The sequence below is a fragment of the Eschrichtius robustus genome, chromosome 10 (assembly GCF_028021215.1).
Source record: "Eschrichtius robustus isolate mEscRob2 chromosome 10, mEscRob2.pri, whole genome shotgun sequence".
NCBI classification, from domain to species: Eukaryota; Metazoa; Chordata; class Mammalia; order Artiodactyla; family Eschrichtiidae; genus Eschrichtius; species Eschrichtius robustus.
Genome location: NC_090833.1, coordinates 53,823,336 through 53,847,773, shown reverse-complemented (window position 1 = coordinate 53,847,773; position 24,438 = coordinate 53,823,336). Strand labels below are relative to the sequence as shown.

General features: G+C 40.4%; 1 protein-coding gene across 1 annotated transcript in view; it reads left to right on the top strand.

Annotated features, from left to right (window-relative positions):
* LOC137770945 (histone-arginine methyltransferase CARM1-like) overlaps positions 1-24,438 on the top strand; it is a 257,766-nt gene that overhangs the window by 138,091 nt on the left and 95,237 nt on the right. Inside the window, exons 3-4 of the mRNA XM_068553985.1 lie at positions 22,397-22,503; positions 23,501-23,605. Of these exons, the coding sequence (XP_068410086.1) occupies positions 22,397-22,503; positions 23,501-23,605 (212 nt within the window). The remainder of the gene's footprint in view (positions 1-22,396; positions 22,504-23,500; positions 23,606-24,438) is intronic.

The window sequence follows — 24,438 nt, the reverse complement described above, 5'->3', positions numbered from 1 at the left end:
TGGGACTGCCACGGCGAGGCCAGTCCCTGTACCTGTGTCAGCCCCCTGCCGCCCAGTGGCGCTGCGGCGCTGAAGCCCAGCGTCCCCATCACCCTTGCCAGCACGTCTGCTATTCCCTCTGCTCAAGGTCCCTCGGCAGCCACAGAGGTAGAGCTTTCCCTTTCCATCCTTTGTGATATAGCCCACTTGAGGTTTGGGCAGTTAACGCTTTGTCATTGGTAAATTTCTATTACACGGAAGTCATTCTAATAAAATGTACACAGTTTGCCAATAAGTCATTTTGCAAGCAAGGTGAGATGTATGGTTGTTGACCTTTGAGGTATTTGCATTATTTTAACTTCCGCTTAAAAACCAATCTTACCCTTACTTCTTCGTAAGATTACTTGTTCTGCCCAATCTGGCCACCAACTAGAATCCTTACTGGGCTTATCACCTGGGGACCACCTACCTGTGTATTCCTGGCCTTGAGGATAACAAAGTGACTTGTCGTGAATGCCTAGAACTTCCATATGGTTTTAATGGCATACAGCTTTCTAAATTGTTTCCTTTTATATAACAAATGAATTGCAGACACACTTCTGAGACTATAATAATAAGTAGTGATATTCACATACTAACAGCTGATCTTACCTCCAGAAAGAATTGGTGAATCCCTTAGCAGCAGTCCTGATCCTTTTCAGTTTGTTTCCTGAAGTCTTCCTGAATTGACATCACCCACGAATCCTTTTGTGTCCCGTGTTGCTCATATCCTGTGCTGTTTCGTCCCAACCTGACCTCGCACCTTCTTGAATCAGGTATTTTATACTGATTGCAGAGCTTTCTCTGTATCTCCGACTGCAGTTAGTCAAGTTCAAGCCTTTAAAGTAGTGATCTTCTTATTCTTCCTTTTTGCAAAACCCTTTAAGAGGCTCTTTTTCTTCCAATACACTTAAAAGATGCCTGCTGCAGCTGGCAGTTACCTTGGGAATGCCTTCTCTCATTTTTGCACTGTTAACAGTTTCTTTCTACTCTGTCCACCCTTTGATCTCCCTTCTGCTATGACGGTAGGAAGGGGTTTTGAGGTTATTCTAGAATTTTGAAGTGTGAAAGGAGCTTCCAAGTTCAGTATGTCATGGAAAGCTGGCCTGTGAGGGCTGTTGTGTAAAACAATTCCAGACAACACTATTCTCTTCGTGGTCTATGTGAATATTTTGTGCAGTGCACAACCTGCATGGCGATACTCAGCTACTGTGGCCCAATGGACGGGACTCATTGAGGCCCTGGTGCACATACTCTACCTTACTCATGAAGAAGGGGGAGGAGGAAGAAGAAGAGAAGGAGGAAGGGAGAATAGCAGTACTTTTGTAGAGCTTCTTTTGTGCTAGGTACTCTTCTAAGCATCTTACATGTATTAACTTATTTAATTATCAAATAAGGGATTTTTACTTATTCACTCCTATACTGTGCAGTCCCCGTCCTGGATGATGGTGAACAGGCCAGAGACAGGCTTCCTTCCCTCATGCAAGATGCGATCAAATGATTTTTGATGGAACTGATCAAAAAGTTAACTGTGATATCCATGGCAGGACCAAAGCTCAATGCAAAGAAAATTGCTGAAATTGTCATCAGACCCTCCTCAGCAATCCACACAGGCTACCTGTTGCATGAGATGACAAATCTAACCTTGTACTGAACATTACATCACCAAGTGGCCTTTCTGTCCAGCCTTAATTTTCTCTGTAACTCCATATGTTGGCCCCTCCACACTGGAAAATTAGGCCACTTCCCCAGTTGCACAGCAGACTGAAAAATCTCCCTGCTGGGAGCTTTGCGTCAGGCCATGACCGTCCTCCTTCCTCTCTGCCTTTCCAAATTCCTCCTGCTACCTGCAGCTCACCTTTCGCCTCCCCTAAACAGCCTTCCCTGATGGGATGAATACACAACACTTGGTCTCCTTGGATTTTTGAAAACAAATTATCCCACACCATTTTGTGTGTACTAATGCATCGGTTTGTAATAGTCATTTTGTGTGTGTGTGTGTGTGTCTCTTCTTTGAGGGTGGGAACCTCATTTCTAGTTTTGTTTGTACCCCCTGTATAGCCCCCGCTCTTGTGCCCAGCACACAGTAGGTGATCAATAAGTGCTTTTTAATAAGGAGCTGACTCACTGCCAGCACTCTGGCCCCCTTGGCTCAGGTTCTTCTGAGGCATGCAGCCTTCCAAGAAAAACTGACTTTCTTGGCTTCCTTCCATAGTACTGGAATGAATTTCAATACTAGACCTTCAAAGAAACAACTCAGAGAGGGCCATCCTACCCTTGAGGCATTGCAAAAGAAACAAATCCCCAGTGGAGGGGAGGCCTAGGGGCCCCTTGGATAAAATTCACACCTGTGTCTGTTCGTTTTTCTTTAGCAGAATAAAATAATTTCCAACCTGAGCTAACACTGAGTACTTATTATATGACATATATATGTAAACATAGATATAAGTGTATATACATTTGTAAGTAAATGTAAATATGTACGTATATATGTCCGTATATTTATATTCAGCAACCACCCTAGGGGATAGGTATTATTATCAATCCTCATTTTTCAAAGGACACCTTTAAGTAACCTGTGCAAGGTCACATGATAGCAAATAGTAGAGCCACAACTGGATGCCAGACAGGCTAGTTTGAGTCTGAGCTCTTGGCATTTGCACTATATGCTTTTATACTGTACCTCTTCGGATTAATTAGAGTCCTGTGAGTGTGTGTGAGTGTATGTGTGTGGGTGTGGGTGTGTACCTGTGTGTAGACAAGACAGGAAACAATTTTAAAGTGCAATATTTTATAAACTTGATGCTTTTTTCTAGCTTTATTGAGATATAGGTGACATATATCATTGTGTAAGTTTAAGGTGTACAGTGTGTTGATTAGATACACTTTATATATTGTGAAATGATTACCTCAGTAGGGTTAGTCGACACCTCCATCACCTCAAATAATTACCATTGTTTTTTTGTGGTGAGAACAGTTAAGGTCTACTGTCCTAGCAATTTCAAGTATATAATACAGTATTATGAACTATAATCACCATACTGTACATTAGATCTCCAGCACTTACTCATAACTGGAAATTTGTACCTTTTAACAGCATCTCTCCATTTCCCTCGCCCCAAACCCCTCATAACCACCATTCTACTCTGTTTCTATGAGTTCAGCTTTTATAGAATCCACATATAAGTGATATACAGTATTTGTCTTTCTCTGTTCGACTTATTTTACTTGCCATAATGCCCTCAAGGTATGTCCATGTTGTCATAAATGCCAGGATTTCCTTCTTTCTCATGGCTGAATGATATTCCGTTGAATATATATGCCACATCTTTTTTATCCATTCACCTGTAGACAGACACTTAGGTTGTTTTCGTATTTTGGCTGTTATGCATAATGCTGCAGTGAACATGGGAGTGCAGATAAACTCTTCGAGATAGTAATTTCATTTCCTTTGGATATATCCCCAGAAGTAGGATTGCTGGATCATATGGTAGTTCTATTTTTAATTTTTTGAGGAACTTCCATACTGTTTTTCATAATGGCTGTGCCAATTTACATTCCCACCAACAGTGCACAAGGGCTTCCTTTTCTCCACTTCCTCACCAGCACTTGCAGTCTCTTGTCTTTTTGATGATAGCCATTCTAGCACATGTAAGGAGATATCTCATTGGGGTTTTGATTTGCATTTCCCTGATAATTAGGATGTTGAGCATCTTTTCATGTATCTGTTGGCCATCTGGATGTCAGCTTTGGAAAAATATCTATTCAGGTCCTCTGCTCATTTTTTAATCAGATTGTTTTTCTGCTGTTGATTTGTATGAGTTCCTTATATATTTTGTTTATTAATCCTGTATCAGACAGATGATTTGCAAGTGTTTTCTCCGATTACATAGATTATCTTTTCATTTGTTGATTGTTTCTTTTCTGTACAGAAGCTTTTTGATGTAGTCCCACTTGTGCAGTTTTGCTTTTGGTGTCATATCCAACAAATCATTACCAAGACCAATATCAAGGAGTTTCTTTCTTGTTTTCTTCTAGCAGTTTTATGGTTTCAGTTCTTATGTTTAAGTCTATAATCCATTTTGAGTTAATTTTAGTAAGTGCTGTCCAATCACATTTTTCTGCATGTGATTATCTAGTTTTCCCAACACCATTTTTTGAAGAGATTATCATTTACTCATTGAGTATTCTTGGCTCCCCTGACAAATATTAGTTCACCATATATGTGAGAGTTTATTTTGGGGCTCTCAATTCTATTCCATTGATCTGTGTGTATATTTTTATGCCAGTACCATATTGTTTTGGTTAATATAGCTTTGCAGTATATTTGATATCAGGAAGTGTGATGCCTCTAGCTTTTTCTTCATTCTCAGGATTGCCTTGGCTATTCAGGGTCTTGGATGGTGCCATACACATTTTAGGATTGTTCTATTTCCATGAAAAATGCAATTAGAATCTTGATAGAGATTGCACTGAATCTGTAGATAAGTTTGTGTAATATCGACATTTTAACAATATTAATTCTTCTGAATGATGAACATACATGTTTCCATTTATTTGTGTCATCTTCAGTTTCTTTCATCAATGTATTATAGTTTTCAGTGTATAGATCTTTCACCTTGGTTAAATTTATTCTTAAGTGTTTTGTTTCTAATGCTATTGTGAATAAATGTGGTTTTTTAAAATTTCTTTTTCAGATATTTAATTGTTAGTAAGTGTATAGAAATGTAACTGATTTCTGTATGTTGATTTTGTATCCTGCAAATTTACTGAATTTGTTGATTAGTTCTAACAGTGTTTTGGTGGAATCTAGGATTTTCTCTATATAAGGTCATATCTGAACACAAAGACAGTTTTACTTCTTCCTTTGTAATTTGTATGCCTTTTCTTTCTTTCCTTCTTTCTTCTTTCCTTACTTCCTTTCTTTTTCTTCTAATTGTTCTGGTTAGGACTTACAGTACTATGTTGAATAGGGTTGGTAAGAGTGGGCACCCTTCATCTTGTTTCTGATCTTAGAGGAAATGCATTCAACCTTTCACCATTGAGTATGATGTTATCTGTGGGCTTGTCATATACAGCCATTCCTATTTTGAGGTACATTCCTTTTAATTAAAAGGGATAAATCTTTTTAATGTGCTGTTAAATTCCATTTGGTAATAGAGTGTTGAAAATTTTTACGTTTATGTTCATCAAGGATAATAGCCTATAGTTTTTTTGTTGTTGTTTGGTTTTTTTTTTTGTAGTATCCTTATCTGATTTGGTATCAGGGTAATGCTAGCCTCATAAAATAAGTTCAGGAGTATTTCCTCTTCTTCAATATTTTGGAAGAGTTTGAGAAGGATAGGCATTAATTCTTTAAATGTTTGATAGAATTCATCAGGGAAACCGTTGGACCCTGGGCTTTTCTTTGTTGGGAAGTTTTTCTTTTATTACTGAGATTCAGTCTCCTTATTCATTATAGCTCTGCTCAGATTTTCTAATTCTTCATGATTCAGTTTGGTAGTTTGTATGTTTCTAGAAATTTATCCATTTTTTCCAGGGTATCCAGTTTGTTGATGTGTAATTGTTAAGTGTAGTATCTTTAATCCTTTGTATTTCTGTGGTCTTAGTTGTAATGTCCCCTCTTTCATTTCTGAAATAATTGAGTCTTCTTTTTTTTTTAAAGATAGTGTAAAGTTTTTGCCAATTATATTTACCTTTTTAAGAAGTACCTCTTCGTTTTGTTGTTGTATTCTGTTGTTTTGCTGGTCTCTATTTTTTTTTTTATTAATTTATTTATTTTTGGCTGTGTTGGGTCTTCATTTCTGTGCGAGGGCTTTCTCTAGTTGCGGCAAGTGGGGGCCACTCTTCATCACGTTGCGCGGGCCTCTCACTATCGTGGCCTCTCTTGTTGCGGAGCACAGGCTCCAGACACGCAGGCTCAGTAGTTCTGGCTCACGGGCCTAGTTGCTTCGCGGCATGTGGGATCTTCGCAGGCCAGGGCTCGAACCCATGTCCCCTGCATTAGCAGGCAGATTCTCAACCACTGCGCCACCAGGGAAGCCCCCTTGCTGGTCTCTATTTTTATTTGAATCTGCTCTGATCTTTGTTATTTCCTTCCCTCTGCTAACTTTGGGCTTATTTTCTTCTTCCTTTTCTAGTTTCTTGAGGTATAAAGTTAGGTTGTTTATTTGAGATCCTTCTTTTTTCTTTCTGTAGTTGTGTATTATTATAAACTTCCCTCTTAGAACTGCTTCTGCTGCTTCCCATAGGTTTTGGTATGTTGTATTTCCATTTTCATTTGTCTTATATATTTTTAAATTTCTTTTTTGACTCATTAGTTATTCAGGAGTATATTGTTTAATTTCCATGTATTTGTGAATATTCCAGCCTTCCTCCTGTTATTAATTTCTAGTTTCATACTGCTATTGTCAGAAAAGATACTGGTATGATTTGTTTTGATACTGGTAAATTTGCTAGGACTTGTTTTGTGATCTGTCGTATGATCTATTGTGGAGAATGTTCTCTGTGCATTTGGGAAGAATGTGTATTCTTCTGCTGTTGGATGGAATGTTCTATATAAATATGTTATGTTCATTTGGTCTAAAGTATAGTTCAGGTCCAATGTTTCCTTGTTGTTTGTCTGGTTGGTTTATTCACTGTTGATAGTGGGGTATTGAAGTTCTGTACTATTATTGTATTGTTGTCTATTTTTCCCTTCAGATCTGCTAGTATTTGTATGATAGATTTAGGTGCTCCAGTGTTGAGTGCATGTATATTTATGATTGTTATATCTTCTTGATTGATTGACCCCTCTATCATTATATAATCACCTTGTTTTTCAGTTTTTACAGTTTTTGGCTTAAAGTCCATTTTTTTCTGATGTAAGTACAGTTGACCCTTAAACAATACTAGGTTTGAACTGTGTGGGTCTATTTATATGCAGATTTTTTTCAGTAAATACATACTGCATTACCACATGATCCATGGTTGGTTGAATCCATGGATGTGGAACCACAGATGTGGAGGGCTGACTGTAGTTATATGCGGATTTTCAACAGCATGGGGGGTTGGCAGCCTTAACCCCTGTGTTGTTTAGGGGTCCACTGTATAGCTACCACTGCTCTCTTTTGGTTTCCATTTGCATGGAATATCTTTTTGTGTCCCTTCACTTGGATTGGAGCCTTTGTGAGTCCTGAAAGCTGAAGTGAGTCTCTTGTACGGAGCATATAGTTGGGTCTTGTTATTTTTATCCATCCAGCTACTCTATGCCTTTTGACTGCAGAAATTAATCCAATTACATTTAGAATAATTATTGATAATTGATAGGTAAGGACTTGACCAATGCCGTCTTTATTATTTTCTTGATGAACAAATTCCCTTGTTCCTTGTTTTCCTCTCTCGATGCCTTCCTTTTTGAATTGGTAATTTTCCACAGTGGTATACGTTGATTCCCTTTATCTTTTGTGAATATACTATAGGTTATTGCTTTGTGGTTACTATGAGGCTTACACAAAACATCTTATAAATATAACAGTCTATTTTACACTTATAATAACTTCAATAACACAAAAACTATACCCTTTTATACACCCCACCCCTGTTTTAGTTTTGGTGTCTCAATTTACCTCTTTTTATATAGTGTATTTATTAACAAATTATTTTAGCTATAGTTTTATTTATTTATTTATTTATTTATTTATTTATTTATTTATGGCTGAGTTGGGTCTTCGTTTCTGTGCGAGGGCTTTCTCCAGTTGCGGCAAGCGGGGGGCCACTCCTCATCGCGGTGCGCGGGCCTCTCACCATCGCGGCCTCTCCTGTTGCGGAGCACAGGCTCCAGACGCGCAGGCTCAGCAATTGTGGCTCACGGGCCCAGCCGCTCCGCGGCACGTGGGATCTTCCCAGACCAGGACTCGAACCCGTGTCCCCTGCATTGGCAGGCAGATTCTCAACCACTGCGCCACCAGGGAAGCCCCTATAGTTATTTTTAATACTCTTGTCCTTTAATCCTTATACTGGAATGAAGTGGGTAACACACCATGTTACAGTATGACAGTATTCTGAATTTGACTATATATTTACCTTTATCAGTGTGTTGCATATTTTCAATGTTTTTATGTTACTAATAGTGTCCTTTCACTTCATCTGAAAGAACTCCTTTCAGCATTTCTTGTAAGGGAGGTCTAGTGGTGATGAATTCCCTTAGCTTTCGTTTATCTGGTAGTCTTTATCTCGCCTTCATTTCTGAAAGATGCCTTTGCCAGATAAGATATTCTTTGTTGGCAGTTTTTTCTTTCATCACTTTGAATACATCATCCCACTGTCTCCTGGCCTGTAAGGTTTCTGGTGAGAAATTTGCTGATACTCTAATGGGGGTTCCCTTGCAAGTTACAAGCTTCTTCTCTTTTCCTGCTTTTAAAATTCTCTCTTTGTCTTCAGTCTTTGACAGTTTTATTATAATGTGTGTTGGGCAGAATCTCTTTGAATTTGTTTGGTGACCTAACTTCATGAATTTAGATACCCAAATTTCTCTGCAGATTTTTGAAATTCTCAGCCATTATTTCTTTAAGCAAGCTTTATGCACCCCCCGTTTTCCTCTGGAACTCCAGTAATTTTTAAGTTGTTTCTTTTTATGATGTCCCATAGAGCACATATGCTTTGTTCACTGTTTTTCATTCTTTTTTCTTTATCCTCCTCTGACTGGATAATTTCAAAGGTCCTGTCTTCTACCTCACAACTTCTTTCTTCTGCTTGATCCATTCTGCTATTGATGTTCTCTATTGCATTTTAAAATTTAGTTCATTTTATTCTTCAGTTCCAGAGTTTCTGTTTGATTCTTTTTTACGATTTGTCTCTCTTTTTAAACTTCTCATTTTGTTCACGCAGAAAAAACTTTTCCTGATTTTGTTGAATTGTCTTTTTGTGTTTTCTTATAGCTATCCAGTTTCCATAGAAGAGCTATTTCAAATTATTTACTGGATAAATCACAGATCTCCCTGTCTTTTTGCTTGGTTACTAGAAGATTACTGTGGTCTTTTGGTGATGTCTTGTTTCCTTGATTTGTCATGTTCTTTGAAATTTGCTTGCTGTCTTCACATCTGAAGTAGCATCACTTCCTCCAGTCCTTACTAACTGGGACAGCAGTACCTTCCATCAGCCCTGCTAAGGATTCTGAGGCTCTCAGACCTTCTATGGATACATCTGCTCTGTGTTTCTTGCTCCCTCTTGTGACAGAATTCTTAAGTTTGAATGTCCTCTCTTGATCCTGCAATGCCCCAGGCTGAGTGCTGACAGTCTCCCTTTGTCTCCCCAAAGGTGGTGCTAAAGCTTAAGTTTATGGGTTCTCCCTGGCCTGCAGATTTGGGCTAGCTTTCTGTACATGCTCACTAGCTATTTGTCAAAGCTTGCTGTCACTGACGCTCTTGGGAGCTTGCATAGAGAGCTGGCCACAGGGTAGATGTGTGTGTGGGTAAGGCACACAGAGCATTGGGGATGCCCATGAGCCAGTTGGGGAGATCCACAGGTGAGGTGTCCCCAGCAGCTCATTGGTGAGCTTCTTGGTGGAGTTCACAATGCAGTTAATAGGATTCTTGTTCATTTCGTGCCCTCTGAGAATCCTATCTGCTCGTCTCCCAGTCTCCCCTCATCCCCAGTACACGCTGCTTACGATTCAGTACTGTGGATGGGGCAAGAGAGAAACGAGCGTCTTTGGCAGCAGCCTGCACAGCTGCGGAAGCTGGGCACTTACACACTCTTGTTTTTCACCGTGGCAGAAATCACGAGCAAGATCTCTCTTGGCCCTGAGCTTTACTGCCTTGGGTGAGGGGTAGTTTGAGTAATGTCAAAATGTTCCTCTTACCCTCTCCATTGTGTCCAAATTCACCTTTTGTTTTGCTTCAATGGTGTGCTGGCACTTATCTGTTGGAAACCTGGACTTCCACAAAAGATCTCTTGTCCATGGGTGATTATCTAAGACAGTGTTTTCCAGGGCCTCCCAGACCATGGCTAGGAGGGGCTGGAGCCAGTTCATGGGCCACTCAGGGTCCACAGCTGGGACCAAGATCTGCATACCTATTACCCAACACATGGGTGGGTGAGACTTCTCCTGGGTTTCTTGGTGTATGGTTCTGGATCCCACAGCTCCCACAAAGGCACTTTTGTCCGTGGATGGATACCAAATTGTTATTGTTAGGAAGCGGGGGTTGGACAGGAACAAGAGACGTCTCATTCAGCTATGATGCTGGTATCACTCTAAACTTGATATTCATACCATGTATACTGATAGTTACCTGATTTAAAATGACAGTGAGATCTTGTTTTTTGGACATCTTTATTGGATTATAATTGCTTTACAAAGTTGTGTTAGCTTCTGCTGTATAACAAAGGGAACCTGCTATATGTAAACATATCCCCTCCCTCTTGCGTCTCCCTCCCACCCTCCCTATCCCAGCCCTCTAGGTGGTCACAAAGCACCGAGCTGACCTCCCTGTGCTATGCGGCTGCTTCCCACTAGCTAGCTGTTTTACGTTTGGTAGTGTATATATGTCCATGCCACTCTCTCACTTCAGCCCAGCTTACCCTCCCCCCTCTCTGTGTCCTCAAGTCCAAAGACAACAACAAAAAAGAATAATATGTGACAGATGGCATATATGACTTGCAAAGCCTAAAATATTTACTATTTGTCTTTTGCAGAAGAAGTTTGCCAACCCCTGATATAGAATGTTGACTTTGTTTTAAGTTACAAAAGGATCTTATGTCCTACCATCATTCTGAAACTTGCTTTAATATTCAGCCCTATTCTTGAAATCTGTGTTTGTTGGCATCTGTATCTACTTCAGTCCTTTTAATGGCTGCATGGTATTCCATCGTATTAATATAGCACACTTTTCCTGCTCATTCCTCCGCTAGATGGACAGTGACATTGTTTACACCCTTCACTATTAAAAAAGTCAAGAAACATTTAAAAAAAAAAGTGAGAAATCAGCTAGAGTATTTTAAATAAATTTTTGGCAAAATTTCGCTGACCTAGAATAATAAATAACTAGATGTTGGAAGTAACATCTCCAAATAAGGAAATTCTGCAGTTACACACAGAGAACCCTTTGCTGTCATGATTTTGTAACACTTGGAGTCAAAAGGATTTCCCTGTTTAGCCAGTCTCTCTGGCTGCAGCTGAAGTCATTTCCCTGTTATTTATGTTACATTGATATGTTACATCTTAATTTTTGTTTTTGTTCCTTATTTTCCCAGCCATCTTCATTCATTACATAGACAGCTTCTTCCAGTGTAGAACATGGACTTTCTGTATTTTAGAATTTCCCACTTTCTGGAATGCAGATAGTGGTATTGGAAGGAACATTGGCCTTGCTAATTTTTCCTCAGAACAAACTGTGTCTTTCCCTCTCCATGTGTACAGTGGCGATCAGAATACCTCTTGGCAGTGGGAATTGAATTAAGTGACACCATAAATGTGCAAACATTATCAAATGGAGCAGTTCATAAATACGTGCTTGCTTTTTAACCGTGGCTGAGACTGGTAGCAGGAAGTATCTCTCTTCTCTGCTCCTGATTGCTCTTTTGTGTTTCTCTCCCCTCGTGCTCTTTCCCCCAGCCTCCTCCTCTTCACTTTGGTTCCTGGGCAGCTGCTACTGTGAAGACAGTGCAGATCCCATCTGCTTTTAGCATATGGGACCAACGCTGTTGCTTCCAAAGTCCTTGCATTTGCTGTTCAGAGCAGGGTGGGTTATTGTATGGAAAGTGAGGCAGAAAATTCCAGAATGATTTAACAACCAGTCTTTGTTAAATCTTCATATAGTAATGATGAGAACAATAGATCAATTTTTCTATTCATCATCCATCCATCTTCCACTTTTTTCTACTGAGAAGTTGTTTCTTCACACTTTTATATAATAAAGTACAAATAGATAAATTTTAAGATCAGGGAAAATATAGAAAGACTGAAGCCAAGAGGAAATTAAAGCACAGACCTACATATTATAGGACCCATAAATCATGGGTACTGTAATTACTGCCAACCCATGATTTTGGCTCTGAGCATCCTGGCACCCAAGCAAAAGAGAAAATGCTGTTGACTTATAAGATTCCCAGTGTCCATAAGGGGCAGATCAGTGGTAGGTGGGCAGAATGTCAAGCCAAGTTTCCCTTGGCATTTCACTCTGAAGAAAATTTTTCTCGAGCGGGCTCCTAATAAGATTTGGAGCATTTTTCAGAGTAGAGTATCAAGGGTTTCTAAACTCAGTGCTCATTCTAGAGCTAGGATGCAGTTAAAGTTTCAGATACACCCTACATATAAAAAGAACTGCTGGTTGTAGTTATGAAAACACTGAATGATAACCAGTATTCCTGGATTTAATTTTCCTGACTTTGGAAAATTAAAATGGTCGATGTTATCCACCGTTCCATATGAGGAAAGTATAGATGGATGTCAGCCAGGAAGCATTCATTCAACAGTTAATAAATCCACTAGCCGTTTGTCATCAAAGTAAATGGTTGGATCAGTTTGTTAGGGGATGATGATAACGCAGTGCATGCTGTGGGCATCCTGAGTGGAATTGCTCTTCGACTGTGGATGTCACACTCTTGAGTCTCCTTGATCATATCTAATTACAGGGGAAGGTTGGGGGAGGTGGATGGTCTAATGAAAGCTCATCTTCACAGCTGAAATCACACTATAGGTCAGTCAGCAGTACCATATTCATATGAAAATAGTTTGTTTGGGAATGATAGTGATCATTTCACCAGAACTTATCTAATAGCTCTAGAGTTAAGAGTTTGAACCTGCCCTAATGAGTGTCTGTACAAAACAGCCAGATAAAATCATTGTCGAGAAACTCAGCAACTTCTTCTGTAAGCCTAAAATGCAACTAACAATTGATTGAAAAGATAGCATGATAAAGTGTGTTTGGCTATCATTTTCCTTAGCTTCAGTGATTTCATGGTGCTTAGAAATTGAAGGGAAGTAGTTGATATTTTAAGTTGCAGACTTGCTGTCCACTGAGTTTTGCAATGGACCCCTGGGGGTATGGGATCACAGACTCAAATGCCTACAGAGCCCAGGCAGGTTATGGAAATGCATGAAGTGAGCTGGTTGCAAATAAGAAAGAATGGTGGCAGCTGTGGTGAACGGGAAATCTCGTATTCATTCAAAAGGTGGCAGCAGCTACTTCCCTCATGTGCTTGTTGCCACAGAGCAAGTCAGACCCAGGGATTTCATGCTGTGCAATTTTAGCCAGAAATTCACATTTCCTGTGAGATTTTTTTTCCTGATTTTTAAGACATATGATGACCAGGTTTAAAAGTGCCTGTAGGCTGGATTTAGCCTCTGCTCAGTCATTTTGCACACAGTGGACCAGCTGTATAAATGTGAAAGAGGAAACAAGAGAAAAGCAAAGAGACTGAGCTAAGAAGACACATGCACATCCATGCTTTTAACCAATTATAGGTTCATGTCATTGGGAAAACTATAGTAGGTGCATTTTGCTTTCTAAAAATGAAGACAAGATTAATTTCCTATAAGTATTGTATGTAGTATTACTGTTAAATCCATATTTGAATGGGAAGAGAGCTAGATCTTAAAAGTTGTATTGCAAAACCAAAAGATGCTACTTGTCATCTGAAATTTTTTTTTTTTTAATGTAACTTGAAATCTTAAGTCTTCCAGGTATAAAGTCCTTTCTTTCCTTTGCCTTGCAACAGGTACAGAATTTCTCAGCCGAGTTTATGGGTATTTTTGTCTCATTCGTCTACAGATAATATATAAAGAGAAGGCCCAGAGAGATTTTTGTATCTAGTTATTAAGCTAAGTTTTCACTTGGCAAAGTGAAGTGCCCCAAACATTATGTACTGAAGGTACAGTCTGCTATTTCAAATTTTTAGGTTTCATGTTGGGTTACAGTAATGCTTACCTAAAGTCAACTGTTTTGGGAATGTAAGGAGTATGGCATAGGCAGCTGTAAAAATGTTGGTTTAAGTTGTTAAACATCATTTTAAAAACTGTGTAAATCTAATCAAGTTGGAAATGTGCCTGATGCCACCTGTTTGGTGTTCACCTGTGCTGCTTTGCTTGCTGGGAGGCATGCAGAGGCCTTGGGAAGCCATGAGAACTAATTGAATAATGGCTCGTGCAGCCGCATAAATAAATTAGTCCCTCTGTGAATATATGCTAAATGCTCCAGAAGGTGCATTCTGGCCTCACTTAGTGAACTGAGGTACCATTTGTCTTTCTGCAAGTCTGTTGACCTTCAAATAACTAGGTGGTTTTGTGGAATCCAGTCTTGATCCTAAGTAGTGCACATATGGGAGGGTCTTCACTGAAATTGGTTAAAAAATAATGGTAGAAATGAGCCCAATTGCAAAGACACTGATTCACCTCTAAGGTAGAGAAAAGTATGGTGTAGATTAAAAAAAAAAAAAACACTTGAAATGAGTACAACATAAAAATATATAAAATTGTTAGTAAAACCAAAAACCAAACCAAACCCAAACCAAAAAAACTCTTAAACCTGAGTCAACTGGCAATGACTAAGAAAAAACAAAAAACAAAAAACAATTCTTGTGAAGTGGGAGATTTCTGTTCTAGTCAAGGCTACCTATACAAAGTAGCTCAGGACAACAAAGGAAAGTTACTGTAAGGAAATGTCTCATGACATTTAAGGCAGAGGAACAGAGTGTCCTGAAACCATGTGGGGAAACAGGTATTATCTGTGTGGTCTTCCCCATCTGCATCTTTCTGTGTCATCATCTCTCTCAACTGCCTATTCCTCGTGTACTTGACCCTGCCTGGCTACCTCCCCTAAGACTACATCATCTTGTAGCCAGGGTGATTCAGTAATTTATCATCCCAACCAGGACTCTTGAGTGTGAGAGGGAATGCAACCAGTAATCTCTCCAGGATGGCAGACATAAATTGCAATGTCCCAGGTAAACCAAGATGTAGGATCACTCCTCTTTGGAGCCCCAGAGCCTATCCTGTTTATTAGTACCTGGGTCTTTTGGTCCAGGCTGAGTGACCCGTTAGTCAGCAGCTCATTCTTAACTAATCTGCTGGATAAGATGTAGGATCTAATGGTGCAAACAGAACATCAGGGGCTATGAGCAGGGCCAGAAACTCTTAGGGAGTATGGACAGGAAAATAGAGCTGGTAGCTGTCACAGTGTCAGGGATTCAACATGTTATAGGACCAAACATGTTAGATCAGTTGCTTTGTAGTAACCTTTCACACAGCAACGTGCTCTGGGAGCAAAAGCTGGGTTTAAGCTACCCCCAGTTCAAAGATTTCCGAAGCCAAGAGGCTTATTGTCTATTTTCCATGGCTCACCATCCTCCAGTTTGACCCCTGAAGTACATATATTTTCTCACTCCCATTTCGCCAGTTTCAACTTAGTCTATAATGCTTCTACCTCTCTTTTGGCAGTGGTCAACTGTGGTTAATCTACTCTCCTTTCTTCTGATAACAGAAGCCCAGTTTTCCTTTGGGTTTAGATAGGGCTGACTCAAGTCTGGTCAATAGGCATTGATCCCTAGCCATAGCAATTGATTCAGAGATGGGTCTTTAATTTAACTTGGTTCAATGAGACTTAATCTGGGGCTTTTGTTGGAACATTTTGGAAGGACTGGGCTTGCTAAGCTAGTAGCAGTGTTGTTCTGGAGATGATGATAGTCATCTTGCCCTTTGGGAGGGGAAACCCGCCAGAACCTTAAGGTAAAACAGAGAAGTACAGAACTAGAGCGAGAGACCAAGAGCGAGAGAGAGAAAGGGAAAGAAAGAGAAGGGGGTGGTGAGGTGGGACTTAAGATCATTCGAACTCCTGGACACAGCCGTTCTAGAAAATGGAATTTTAATCCTGGATTTTTCAGTTTGGTGAGCCATAAAGTTCCTATTTCAGTTAAACTTAGTTGAATTTCCACCTCTTGCCAACAAAAGAGTTTTCACTGATATCCTTTCCTTAGAATTTTGTTCCTGCTTTGGCTTAGTCACTTATCCCTCTGTCCAAGGCTGACCCCTGATCCTTCTGCTTATTGGAAACCACACAGTTCTCAGATCTTGGTCTTTCCTTGCTGATGGGTGGAGTGTCAGGGCAAGTGCGCTAGGATCCCACAGGGATCGGGCAACTGGCTCAGTATTCAGACAAATGAGACAAATGAGCAAACTGTCCTTACTTTCATAAATGGTGAAGCTCACTTTTTTACTAATGTTTTGGTCACTGCTGGTCATCTCAGAAAGTGTTTAATTGGTTAAAGACATGCATGTAGATTGCCTCTGACGTTTGATAAGATTTGTAATCCAGTTATTTTGCATAAGATTCTTCATATTTAGAGATGTGACAGATATACAAAATACTCCCAAATAGCCCTTCCCAGTGCTTTGTACTAATGTTTTGTTTGTACAAAAATAATTTTAGTTAAGTATTACATATGTTATGAATTATAGGTTTGGTTGCTAATTGTAAGGTTTTGAGAGGAGAGCAAAACCAAATAAATACATTTGATTTCTTAGAGCTTATAAGCATATTTATTTTAAGAGAGGTTGATTGGCAGTTGCTCTTAAGAAATGCTAACAAATTTATTTTAAAGAGGAGACAAAAGCACTAGCTTGAAGTTTGGGGAAGCTGTCCATTTTTCTAGTTTTCTCATGTATACAATGGAAACCTACAGTGTCTTATAGTAATGCTATCTATGGTGGGCACTCAGAGAATCTACTTTATGTCTAATCACTTCCCAAAGGCTCTACCCTCTAACTACCATCACACTGGAGACTAGGTATGATTTTCCGGGGGGACAGACATTGTCTATAGTAATGCTCACTGGAGGTTCCAAAATAAGATGCAGTAATAGTAACCCATCTTCTCTTCTTCAGTTCTCCAAACTAGAGGGAGAGACTTTTGGTAAGAGGAGTGAAGGGATCTTTAAATCCAGCAGGTGATTATGCCTTTGGAAAACATTTTAGCAAGGAGTTCTTTTTTTTTTTTTTTTTTTGGATGGAGGAGACTTTTGATCTGCAGGCACCATTTGTTTGAAAGATGCCATTAATTCTGTAGAGCCAGGATGACTGCCAGAGGAGAGTAAAGAAAGGCCAGCTGTTGAGAACATAAGAAAACTTAAATGGTATTCACATTTGCATATTGTCTCCTTTAACTGCTTAGAGCAGAAAAGGTGGGAGGATATGGCTCCGAACCACTGCTCTGGAATAAGGAGATCCCTGTGGGGTGTTTCCCAGAGGTCTGAGGGCAGAGTAGATAAGGATGGGGAAACACCCTCAATTGCTAGTAAAAGCCAAGTGCCTCAGACACAGCATGGATTATGAGTAAAATGGGAACTCCTTTCAAAGGACACGTTTATCCGCACTGTTTCTGAAGAGAATGGCCTGGTGGAACTGGCATTGTAACTACTCTGGCTGTAAACCATCATGTTTTGTCATTTCTCAGCACAATACATAGATGTAATTTTCTCTATCATATAGATATTAACCAAGGACTTGACAGTTCCATGCCTCAGCCATGATTCTAACTATTCCACTTTGATTCTCAGACTTGACTTAGGTTCTTTCTTGACAAACCATTACTTTCAATTTTAGCATGTAGTTATACTCAAGGATCAGTTAAAGACTACTCAGACACAGCATTTCCTTTTTGTTCTGTTACTCCTAAAAGACCAGATTGAAGGGATCTGTTTTTGTTTGCTTGCTTCTCTTAAATAGCTACTATTTACAAGTGATACTGTCTGTGGTGCTTGCCGTACAGAGTTTATTTACCAAGATGTAGCATCTTTCTGTGCCAGGAAAGGGTGATACCTGTCTGACTGCCTCAGCTGTTCTGGCCACATGTCCCAAAATTATACTGGAAAATCCACAACTGACAATATGATAATCATGGTATGGATTTTTTTTAAAAGGTCAAACTGTAGACATTATTGCAGAGCTGCTTTTGGACTGTCTTGGATAATTTACAGATAGCCCATTTGAATTCTCTCTAGTCCATCAGCTCAGATTTGCCAGATTAAGGTCTTTTTACTGGGAAGGAAGTAAAAGGTATCTATTTTCCTATAGTCAGTATACAAAAAAGGGAACAAAACTGACCATGTGCCCCCATTCAATTCTGCTTCTCCTGGTTTCATGGTCCTTAGAATCAAGGATTTATTTTCTCCTATTTATTTCCTAATCAGAGGTGTGTGAACTAAAGTATTTGGGCCCAGTTGGCAGTGAAAGTTTAATTAGTCAAAAAGTTCTAGTTAGGTATCACTGGCAGAATCAATTATCTTTGGTTATGGTGCAATTTAAGTCAAAATCTATTCACCGTCTGAACTCCTAAATGTCAGTATTACTGTTCTTTTCTTCTTTTTTTAATGAAGAGGAACATAATATTCACATAAAAAAGTTTCCATACCTTCTTCATTCCTGCTCCCAAAGTTAGATAAATGCAAATTGAATTTCAGGAAATTTCCTATACAGATATATTCTATGTGTGTTTCCGGAGAAAGGCGTAGCAGTCTCAGGTATAGGTGGGAACTGATTAGATCATAAGGGTGGAGCCCTCATGAATGAGGTTAGCATCCTTACAGAAGAGACCCCAGGGAGCTCCTTTGCTCCTTCCACCATGTGAGGACACAGACACAAGTCTGTAGTCTGCATCTCAGGAGAGAACCCTCACCAGAACCTGACCATGCTGGCACCCTGATCTCAGACTTCCAGCCTCCAGAACAGTTTTTAAGGACAACTTTTATTGCTACCAGAGGCGTTTATCATCAATACATGGTTCTGACTGCAATACCTTTTTCAGACTGCACAGGGAGCTCAGGACCCAGAAGTCATTAAGAGAAATACAGGTAGGCTGGGGAGGCAGGGGGATTAACTTTTATCAAGAAAATCCTAATAGCTTAACATAAAACTAGGGTACTGAATTCAGTTATTACATGTTACAGACCCAAATCATAGAGCTGCCCCAACATCTAGACAGTCTCTCCTACTGATTATAAATGAGTGAACTGAATAGTTCATTTATAATCAAAATAAATTTCTCTTATTTATATAAGTCACTCTGTGCCACTCTGTCATAGCAACCCAAACGGACTAAGACAGTGTCTTTAGTGGCTACCAGAGTCTTTTCTTCTGGAGACTGAGGAAAGGGGAGAAATAAACAATTAAATTTCTTTTCCTTTTTAATATGTGATTTTTTTTCTATCGTTATACATCAGGTAGAAACACAGACATTTCTTTACACACATTAATTTAACCATTAAAATAAAGGTAAGGGTGACTTGTGAAGAGAACATTCTCTTGGCAGCCGTTGTGACAGAATTCACAATAGTCAAGAGTTAATTGATGTTGATTCCTGGACTTGCCAATATCTGACTTCTAATTTCCTAAATCCCATAAATACATCCCAAACTGGTCAAACTAGAGACCCTGATTTTTGGTTTATCAAATGTGGTCCCTGTGCCAGGATTACAGAGCGATGATTATAGTGTGTATAATGTAATACGATTGGATTTTTTAAAAATAGCAAACACAGAGCCAATACATCCAAATTAGTATTGATTTTGGAAGGCTGTTTATGTATTGCATGAATGCTGGTGTAACACAAGACTTCTTTGGAGCTTCTCTTTCACCTTTTCCTTTGAAGACAATTGGTGAGGTACACAGGCAGACTATCCTTATTACTTTATATCAAAATTTTGCTCTTAAACCCAAAATGGTACTTTGCAACTCACCACACATCCTATTCACTAAATTAGGCAGCCATTACTTTTGGCTGTATTAAAGGTAAAATTTCCCCCAAAGGATAGAGACTTGAAACTGTAGAGAATATTCAAAAGACTATTTATTGGACAAGTGAGTTTACCATAGGCTTTGAAAGCCCAAACAACTGAGATGCCCAGGACTCAAAGAACTCACAGAGGGGTAACACAAACCACTGCTGGCAATCTCTGAGAACTCAGAGGGAATTGGAGAGGTGCCAGGAGACTAGAGCTGGGTAAATAGTATCCAGTATCATCTTTGTTTTTCAGTATATCCGAGAATTTATTGTATTTTATTTTACTTTATTATTCCTTTTTTTGTTGAGAACATTTAAGTTCTCTGTTAGCAAAGTTCAATTATATAGGGACTTCCCTGGTGGCGCAGTGGTTGGGAGTCTGCCTGCCAATGCAAGGGACACGGGTTCGACCCCTGGTCTGGGAAGATCCCACATGCCATGGAGCAATGAAGCCCGTGTGCCACAGCTGCTGACTCTGTGCTCTAGAGCCTGTGAGCCACAACTACTGAGCCCGTGTGACACAACTACTGAAGCTCGTGCACCCTAGGGCCCCCGTGCCGCAACTACTGAGCTTGCATGCTGCAACTACTGAAGCCCGTGTGCCTAGAGCTCATGCTCTGCAACAAGAGAAGCCACTGCAGTGAGAAGCCCGCACACCTCGACGAAGAGTAGCCCCTGTTTGCTGCAACTAGAGAAAGCCCGCGCACAGCAACGAAGACCCAATGCAGCCAAAAAAAAAAAAAAATTTCAATTATATAATACATGTTAACAACTGTAGTCACCACGTAATACATTAGATCCTCAGGCCTTATTCATTTTATAGTTGAAAGTTTGTACCCCTTTACCAACCTCTCCCTATTTTCCCCACCCCTTAGCTCCTGGCAACCACTTTTCTACTGTCTGTTTCTATAAGTTTGACTTTTTTAAAAAAAAGTTTCCAAATATAAGTGATGTCATATAGTATTTGTCTTCCTCTTTCTGGCTTATTTCACTTAGCATAATACCATCAAGGTCCATCCATGGTGTTGCAAGTGTCAGGATTTCCATTTTTCTCGTGGCTGAATGATATTCATATATATATATATATATATATAATATCTTCTTAATCCATTCATCTATTGACAGATGAATTGAAACAATTTCACCAAGTTCATTTATCATTTCCCCAAATTTATTGAATTCACATTTTCAACCTGTTACTGGGTGGCTGTTATGTTAGCCCTATGTTCTGAAGACTAGAGATAAATCAGGCTTGACACTGTGCCCCCAAACCATGCCCTGAAAGAGTTTGATATATATAGAGAGATGGACACTTTAAAAATTGATAAATTGGGTAAAATATGAAATAAGATGGTAAACTGAGAGCATGAGATGAGAGCACAGGTTCTGGTCCCTGGCTACACATGAAAACTAACTGGAGGCTTTTGAAAAAAATAGAAATGCCTTCTCCCCACTACCAGAGCATTGAATTACTCAGTATAGGTGGAGGGTCCAACACCTACATTAAAAAATTCTTCCTAGGTGATTCTGGTTTGTAGCCAAGTGTTGAGGCCCAGTGTGTTACAGCAGTTCATTCTGCCTATGGGTGTTGTAGAACACAGCAGTGAAGAAATGCTCATTGAACTGAATCTTGGAGAATGAATAGGAGTTTCATGTCAAAAGGTAATCCAAACAGAAGAGACAGGGGTTTCAAAGTCGAGAAGCCAGGCCAGGCCCAGGCTGACCTGGAAATGTGTAAGTGCTTCAGCAGCACGCTGGGCGCGTACGGGTGTAGTGCAGGTCTTATGTGTGCAGGAAATGGGGGCGAGGAGGGCACGCACACAGGGGCGGACAGACGTGAGGGGCTGGAGCTCATGGTGAATCCGGATTGGGTGGGCATTAGGGATCCCACGTGGGCTGTAAGAGAGAGACCCGGTCACAGCACCAGCAGTGGAGAGGAGAGAGACCCCAGGCAGCGAGGACCACTGGGCGGGACTTTGAGAGACATTTCTAAGGCAGAAGTCACAGAATTTGACCACTGTGCATGCTGTGTTATCTATCAGTAATATCACTTCTGGGATTCTTTGAGCCTTCACTTCTGTATTTTTTTCCTCACACAGTAGAAAGCATTCCCTTGTATACACATATCCCCAGTTATTTTACCTTTTCTCTATACGCTTAGGGAATACTAAATATGAAAATAAAAAACAAAACTTGTCACTATAATGATAGAATGAGATTTTATATATATACTCACTTATATACATATATATTTTGTATTCACATATATTTTATTTTTCTTATCATCAACAATCACCTTCCTCAGAGCACATACTGAGAATAAGCCTATGAGCTTTGTTAGCACCATACCAGGAGAATTCAGTGAGCCCAGACTCTGCCTGTGTGCCATTATGGTCTCAAACTTGACATTTCTGAATGCAAATATGTCTGACAAGTGTAAATAAGGGTGTCACACCTCAGAGTAGTACCCATCCCCGCCTTGCCGTTCCTTGTCATGCGTGTGTTCAGAGGTGAACACGCTGTTTTAATCTTCTAATAGTTTCTCAGCTGGAATTTTGTGAAGAGTGCGGTGGTGAGTGCTGTGGTTTGCAAGGTGTAGAAATGGATCTGCTTTCTTCTCCTTGCAGAATTCAGCGCATTTTCAAATACCTTGAAAAGATGCCGGCGTGAGGAAAAGGAATACTCAGTGTTCAGCCAGCGGACAGAAGAGGCGTCTGCTGCACAGTACTTCCAGGTCAGGGGAGCGGTCCCAGGTGGAACTGGGTCGTTTCAGAGTGACACACACCTGTGAATACACCTGGGCGAGGCGGTGGGTGGAGAAGAGCGCAGCGGTTTTTTTCTTTTTCTTCTGCCACGCCGCGCGGCGTGTGGGACCTTAGTTCCCCGACCAGGGATCGAACGCATGCTCCCTGCCTTGGAAGCGGGGAGTCTTAACCACTGGACCGCCAGGGAAGTCCCGAGAGCGCAGCGGTTTCTGGTGTGTGGTCCTCTGACCAGCAGCAACAGCATCGCCTGGATTGGTACCTTGTCTCTGTCACTTAGCGAGTTGTCAGGACTTGGGCAAGTGGCTGTATCTTCCTGAGCCTCAGTCTCCTCAGCTGAGGAACATACTTCATCTGATTGTTGTGGTGATTTAATTTGATTAGAGGATGTATGTGAAACACTTAGCATGGTGCCTGGCACATAGAAAACTCTACCAAATGGTGGCCATTACAATGATGATATTTATTAACTCACTGTCAATGCTCATGGATTTATACGTACCACATCACCCAGACGGCTTGCCTCAGGATCACCACCGTCACTGCCTTCTACCCCACCCCACCCTCTCCTGGGATTTCTATCCAAGGCCCATCTTTCTCTCTAGGCTGATGGGACTCATCAGGGCCATCCCTTTTGGCCCTGGCCCCTTTCTCTCCCGCTTGCCTCTGTTATTCTTGATCTGTGCTCTCTCAGCCTCTGCTTTGGGAGGGGACCCTGGGCGCCAATCTGGTCAAGGTCTAGGTCTGAATCCACTGTATGAAGCAAGAGGCAAAGTTCTGGGGTCTCCTTAGAGTTGTGGGCCCTACAAATAGGGCCAGCGTGGAGAGGTCACGGGTGTCTCAGAGCCTCGGCCCCCCGGTGCGTTAGACCAAGCCTGCCTTGACCCAGGTGGCTGTGAGAGCCAAGTACTCGTGCAGGTCCTGCCTCATGGCGTGTTTACCCTCCCTGTCCTTCTCTCTTCCTTACAGTTTTATGGCTGCCTTTCCCAGCAGCAGAACATGATGCAAGATTTTGTGAGGACAGCCACTTACCACAGAGCCATCCTCCAGAACCACACTGACTTTAGAGATAAGGTAATGCTGGCAGCAGGTTATTAATCTCAAACCATTTTAAGAAGCCTTGTCAAAAAACTAGAGTGAACATTCAGCTTTGATAGAATTACCATATGACCCAGAAATTCCACTTCTGACTGTATACCTAACTAACTGAAAGAATTAAAAGCAGGTATTGAGATAACTATTTGTACGTGAATGTTCATAACAGCACTATTCACAGTAGCCAAAACGTGGGAGCATTCCAAATGCCCATTAACTGACGAATAGGTAAATAAAATGTGGTATATCCATTCAATGGAATATTATGAATATTGTTTGTATTTATATTATTCATAAAAAGAATGTAATGCTGATGCACGCTGCAGTGTGGATGAACCATGAAAACATATGCAGTGAAAGAAGCCAGCTACAAAAGCGCATATGATTCCATTTATAGGAAACATCCAGAATAGAAGTCCAGAGCGAGAAGGCAGACTAGTGGTTCCCAGGGGCTGGGGGAGGGGGACTTGGGGAGTGGCTGTTTAGTGGGTACAGGCTTGCCTTTTGGGGTGATGAAAATGTCTTGACAGAGGTGATAGTTGGATAACATAGTAAATGTGCCAAAACCCGCTGAATTGTACCCTTTAAAATGGTTGATGGTTAATTTTATGTTATGTGAACTTTACCTCAGTAAAGAAATTAAGTTTTGAGAGCCAGGAACTCAAGAGACTGAATGCACTATGTTTTGGTGCACAGAACAGGTTAGGAGCTGTATTGCTACATAATGAATAGCCCTTATTGTGTCACTTTACTTCAATTTTTTTTTTTTCATGGACTCCACAAGTGCCTGCATTTATTTCCTTCACAGAATG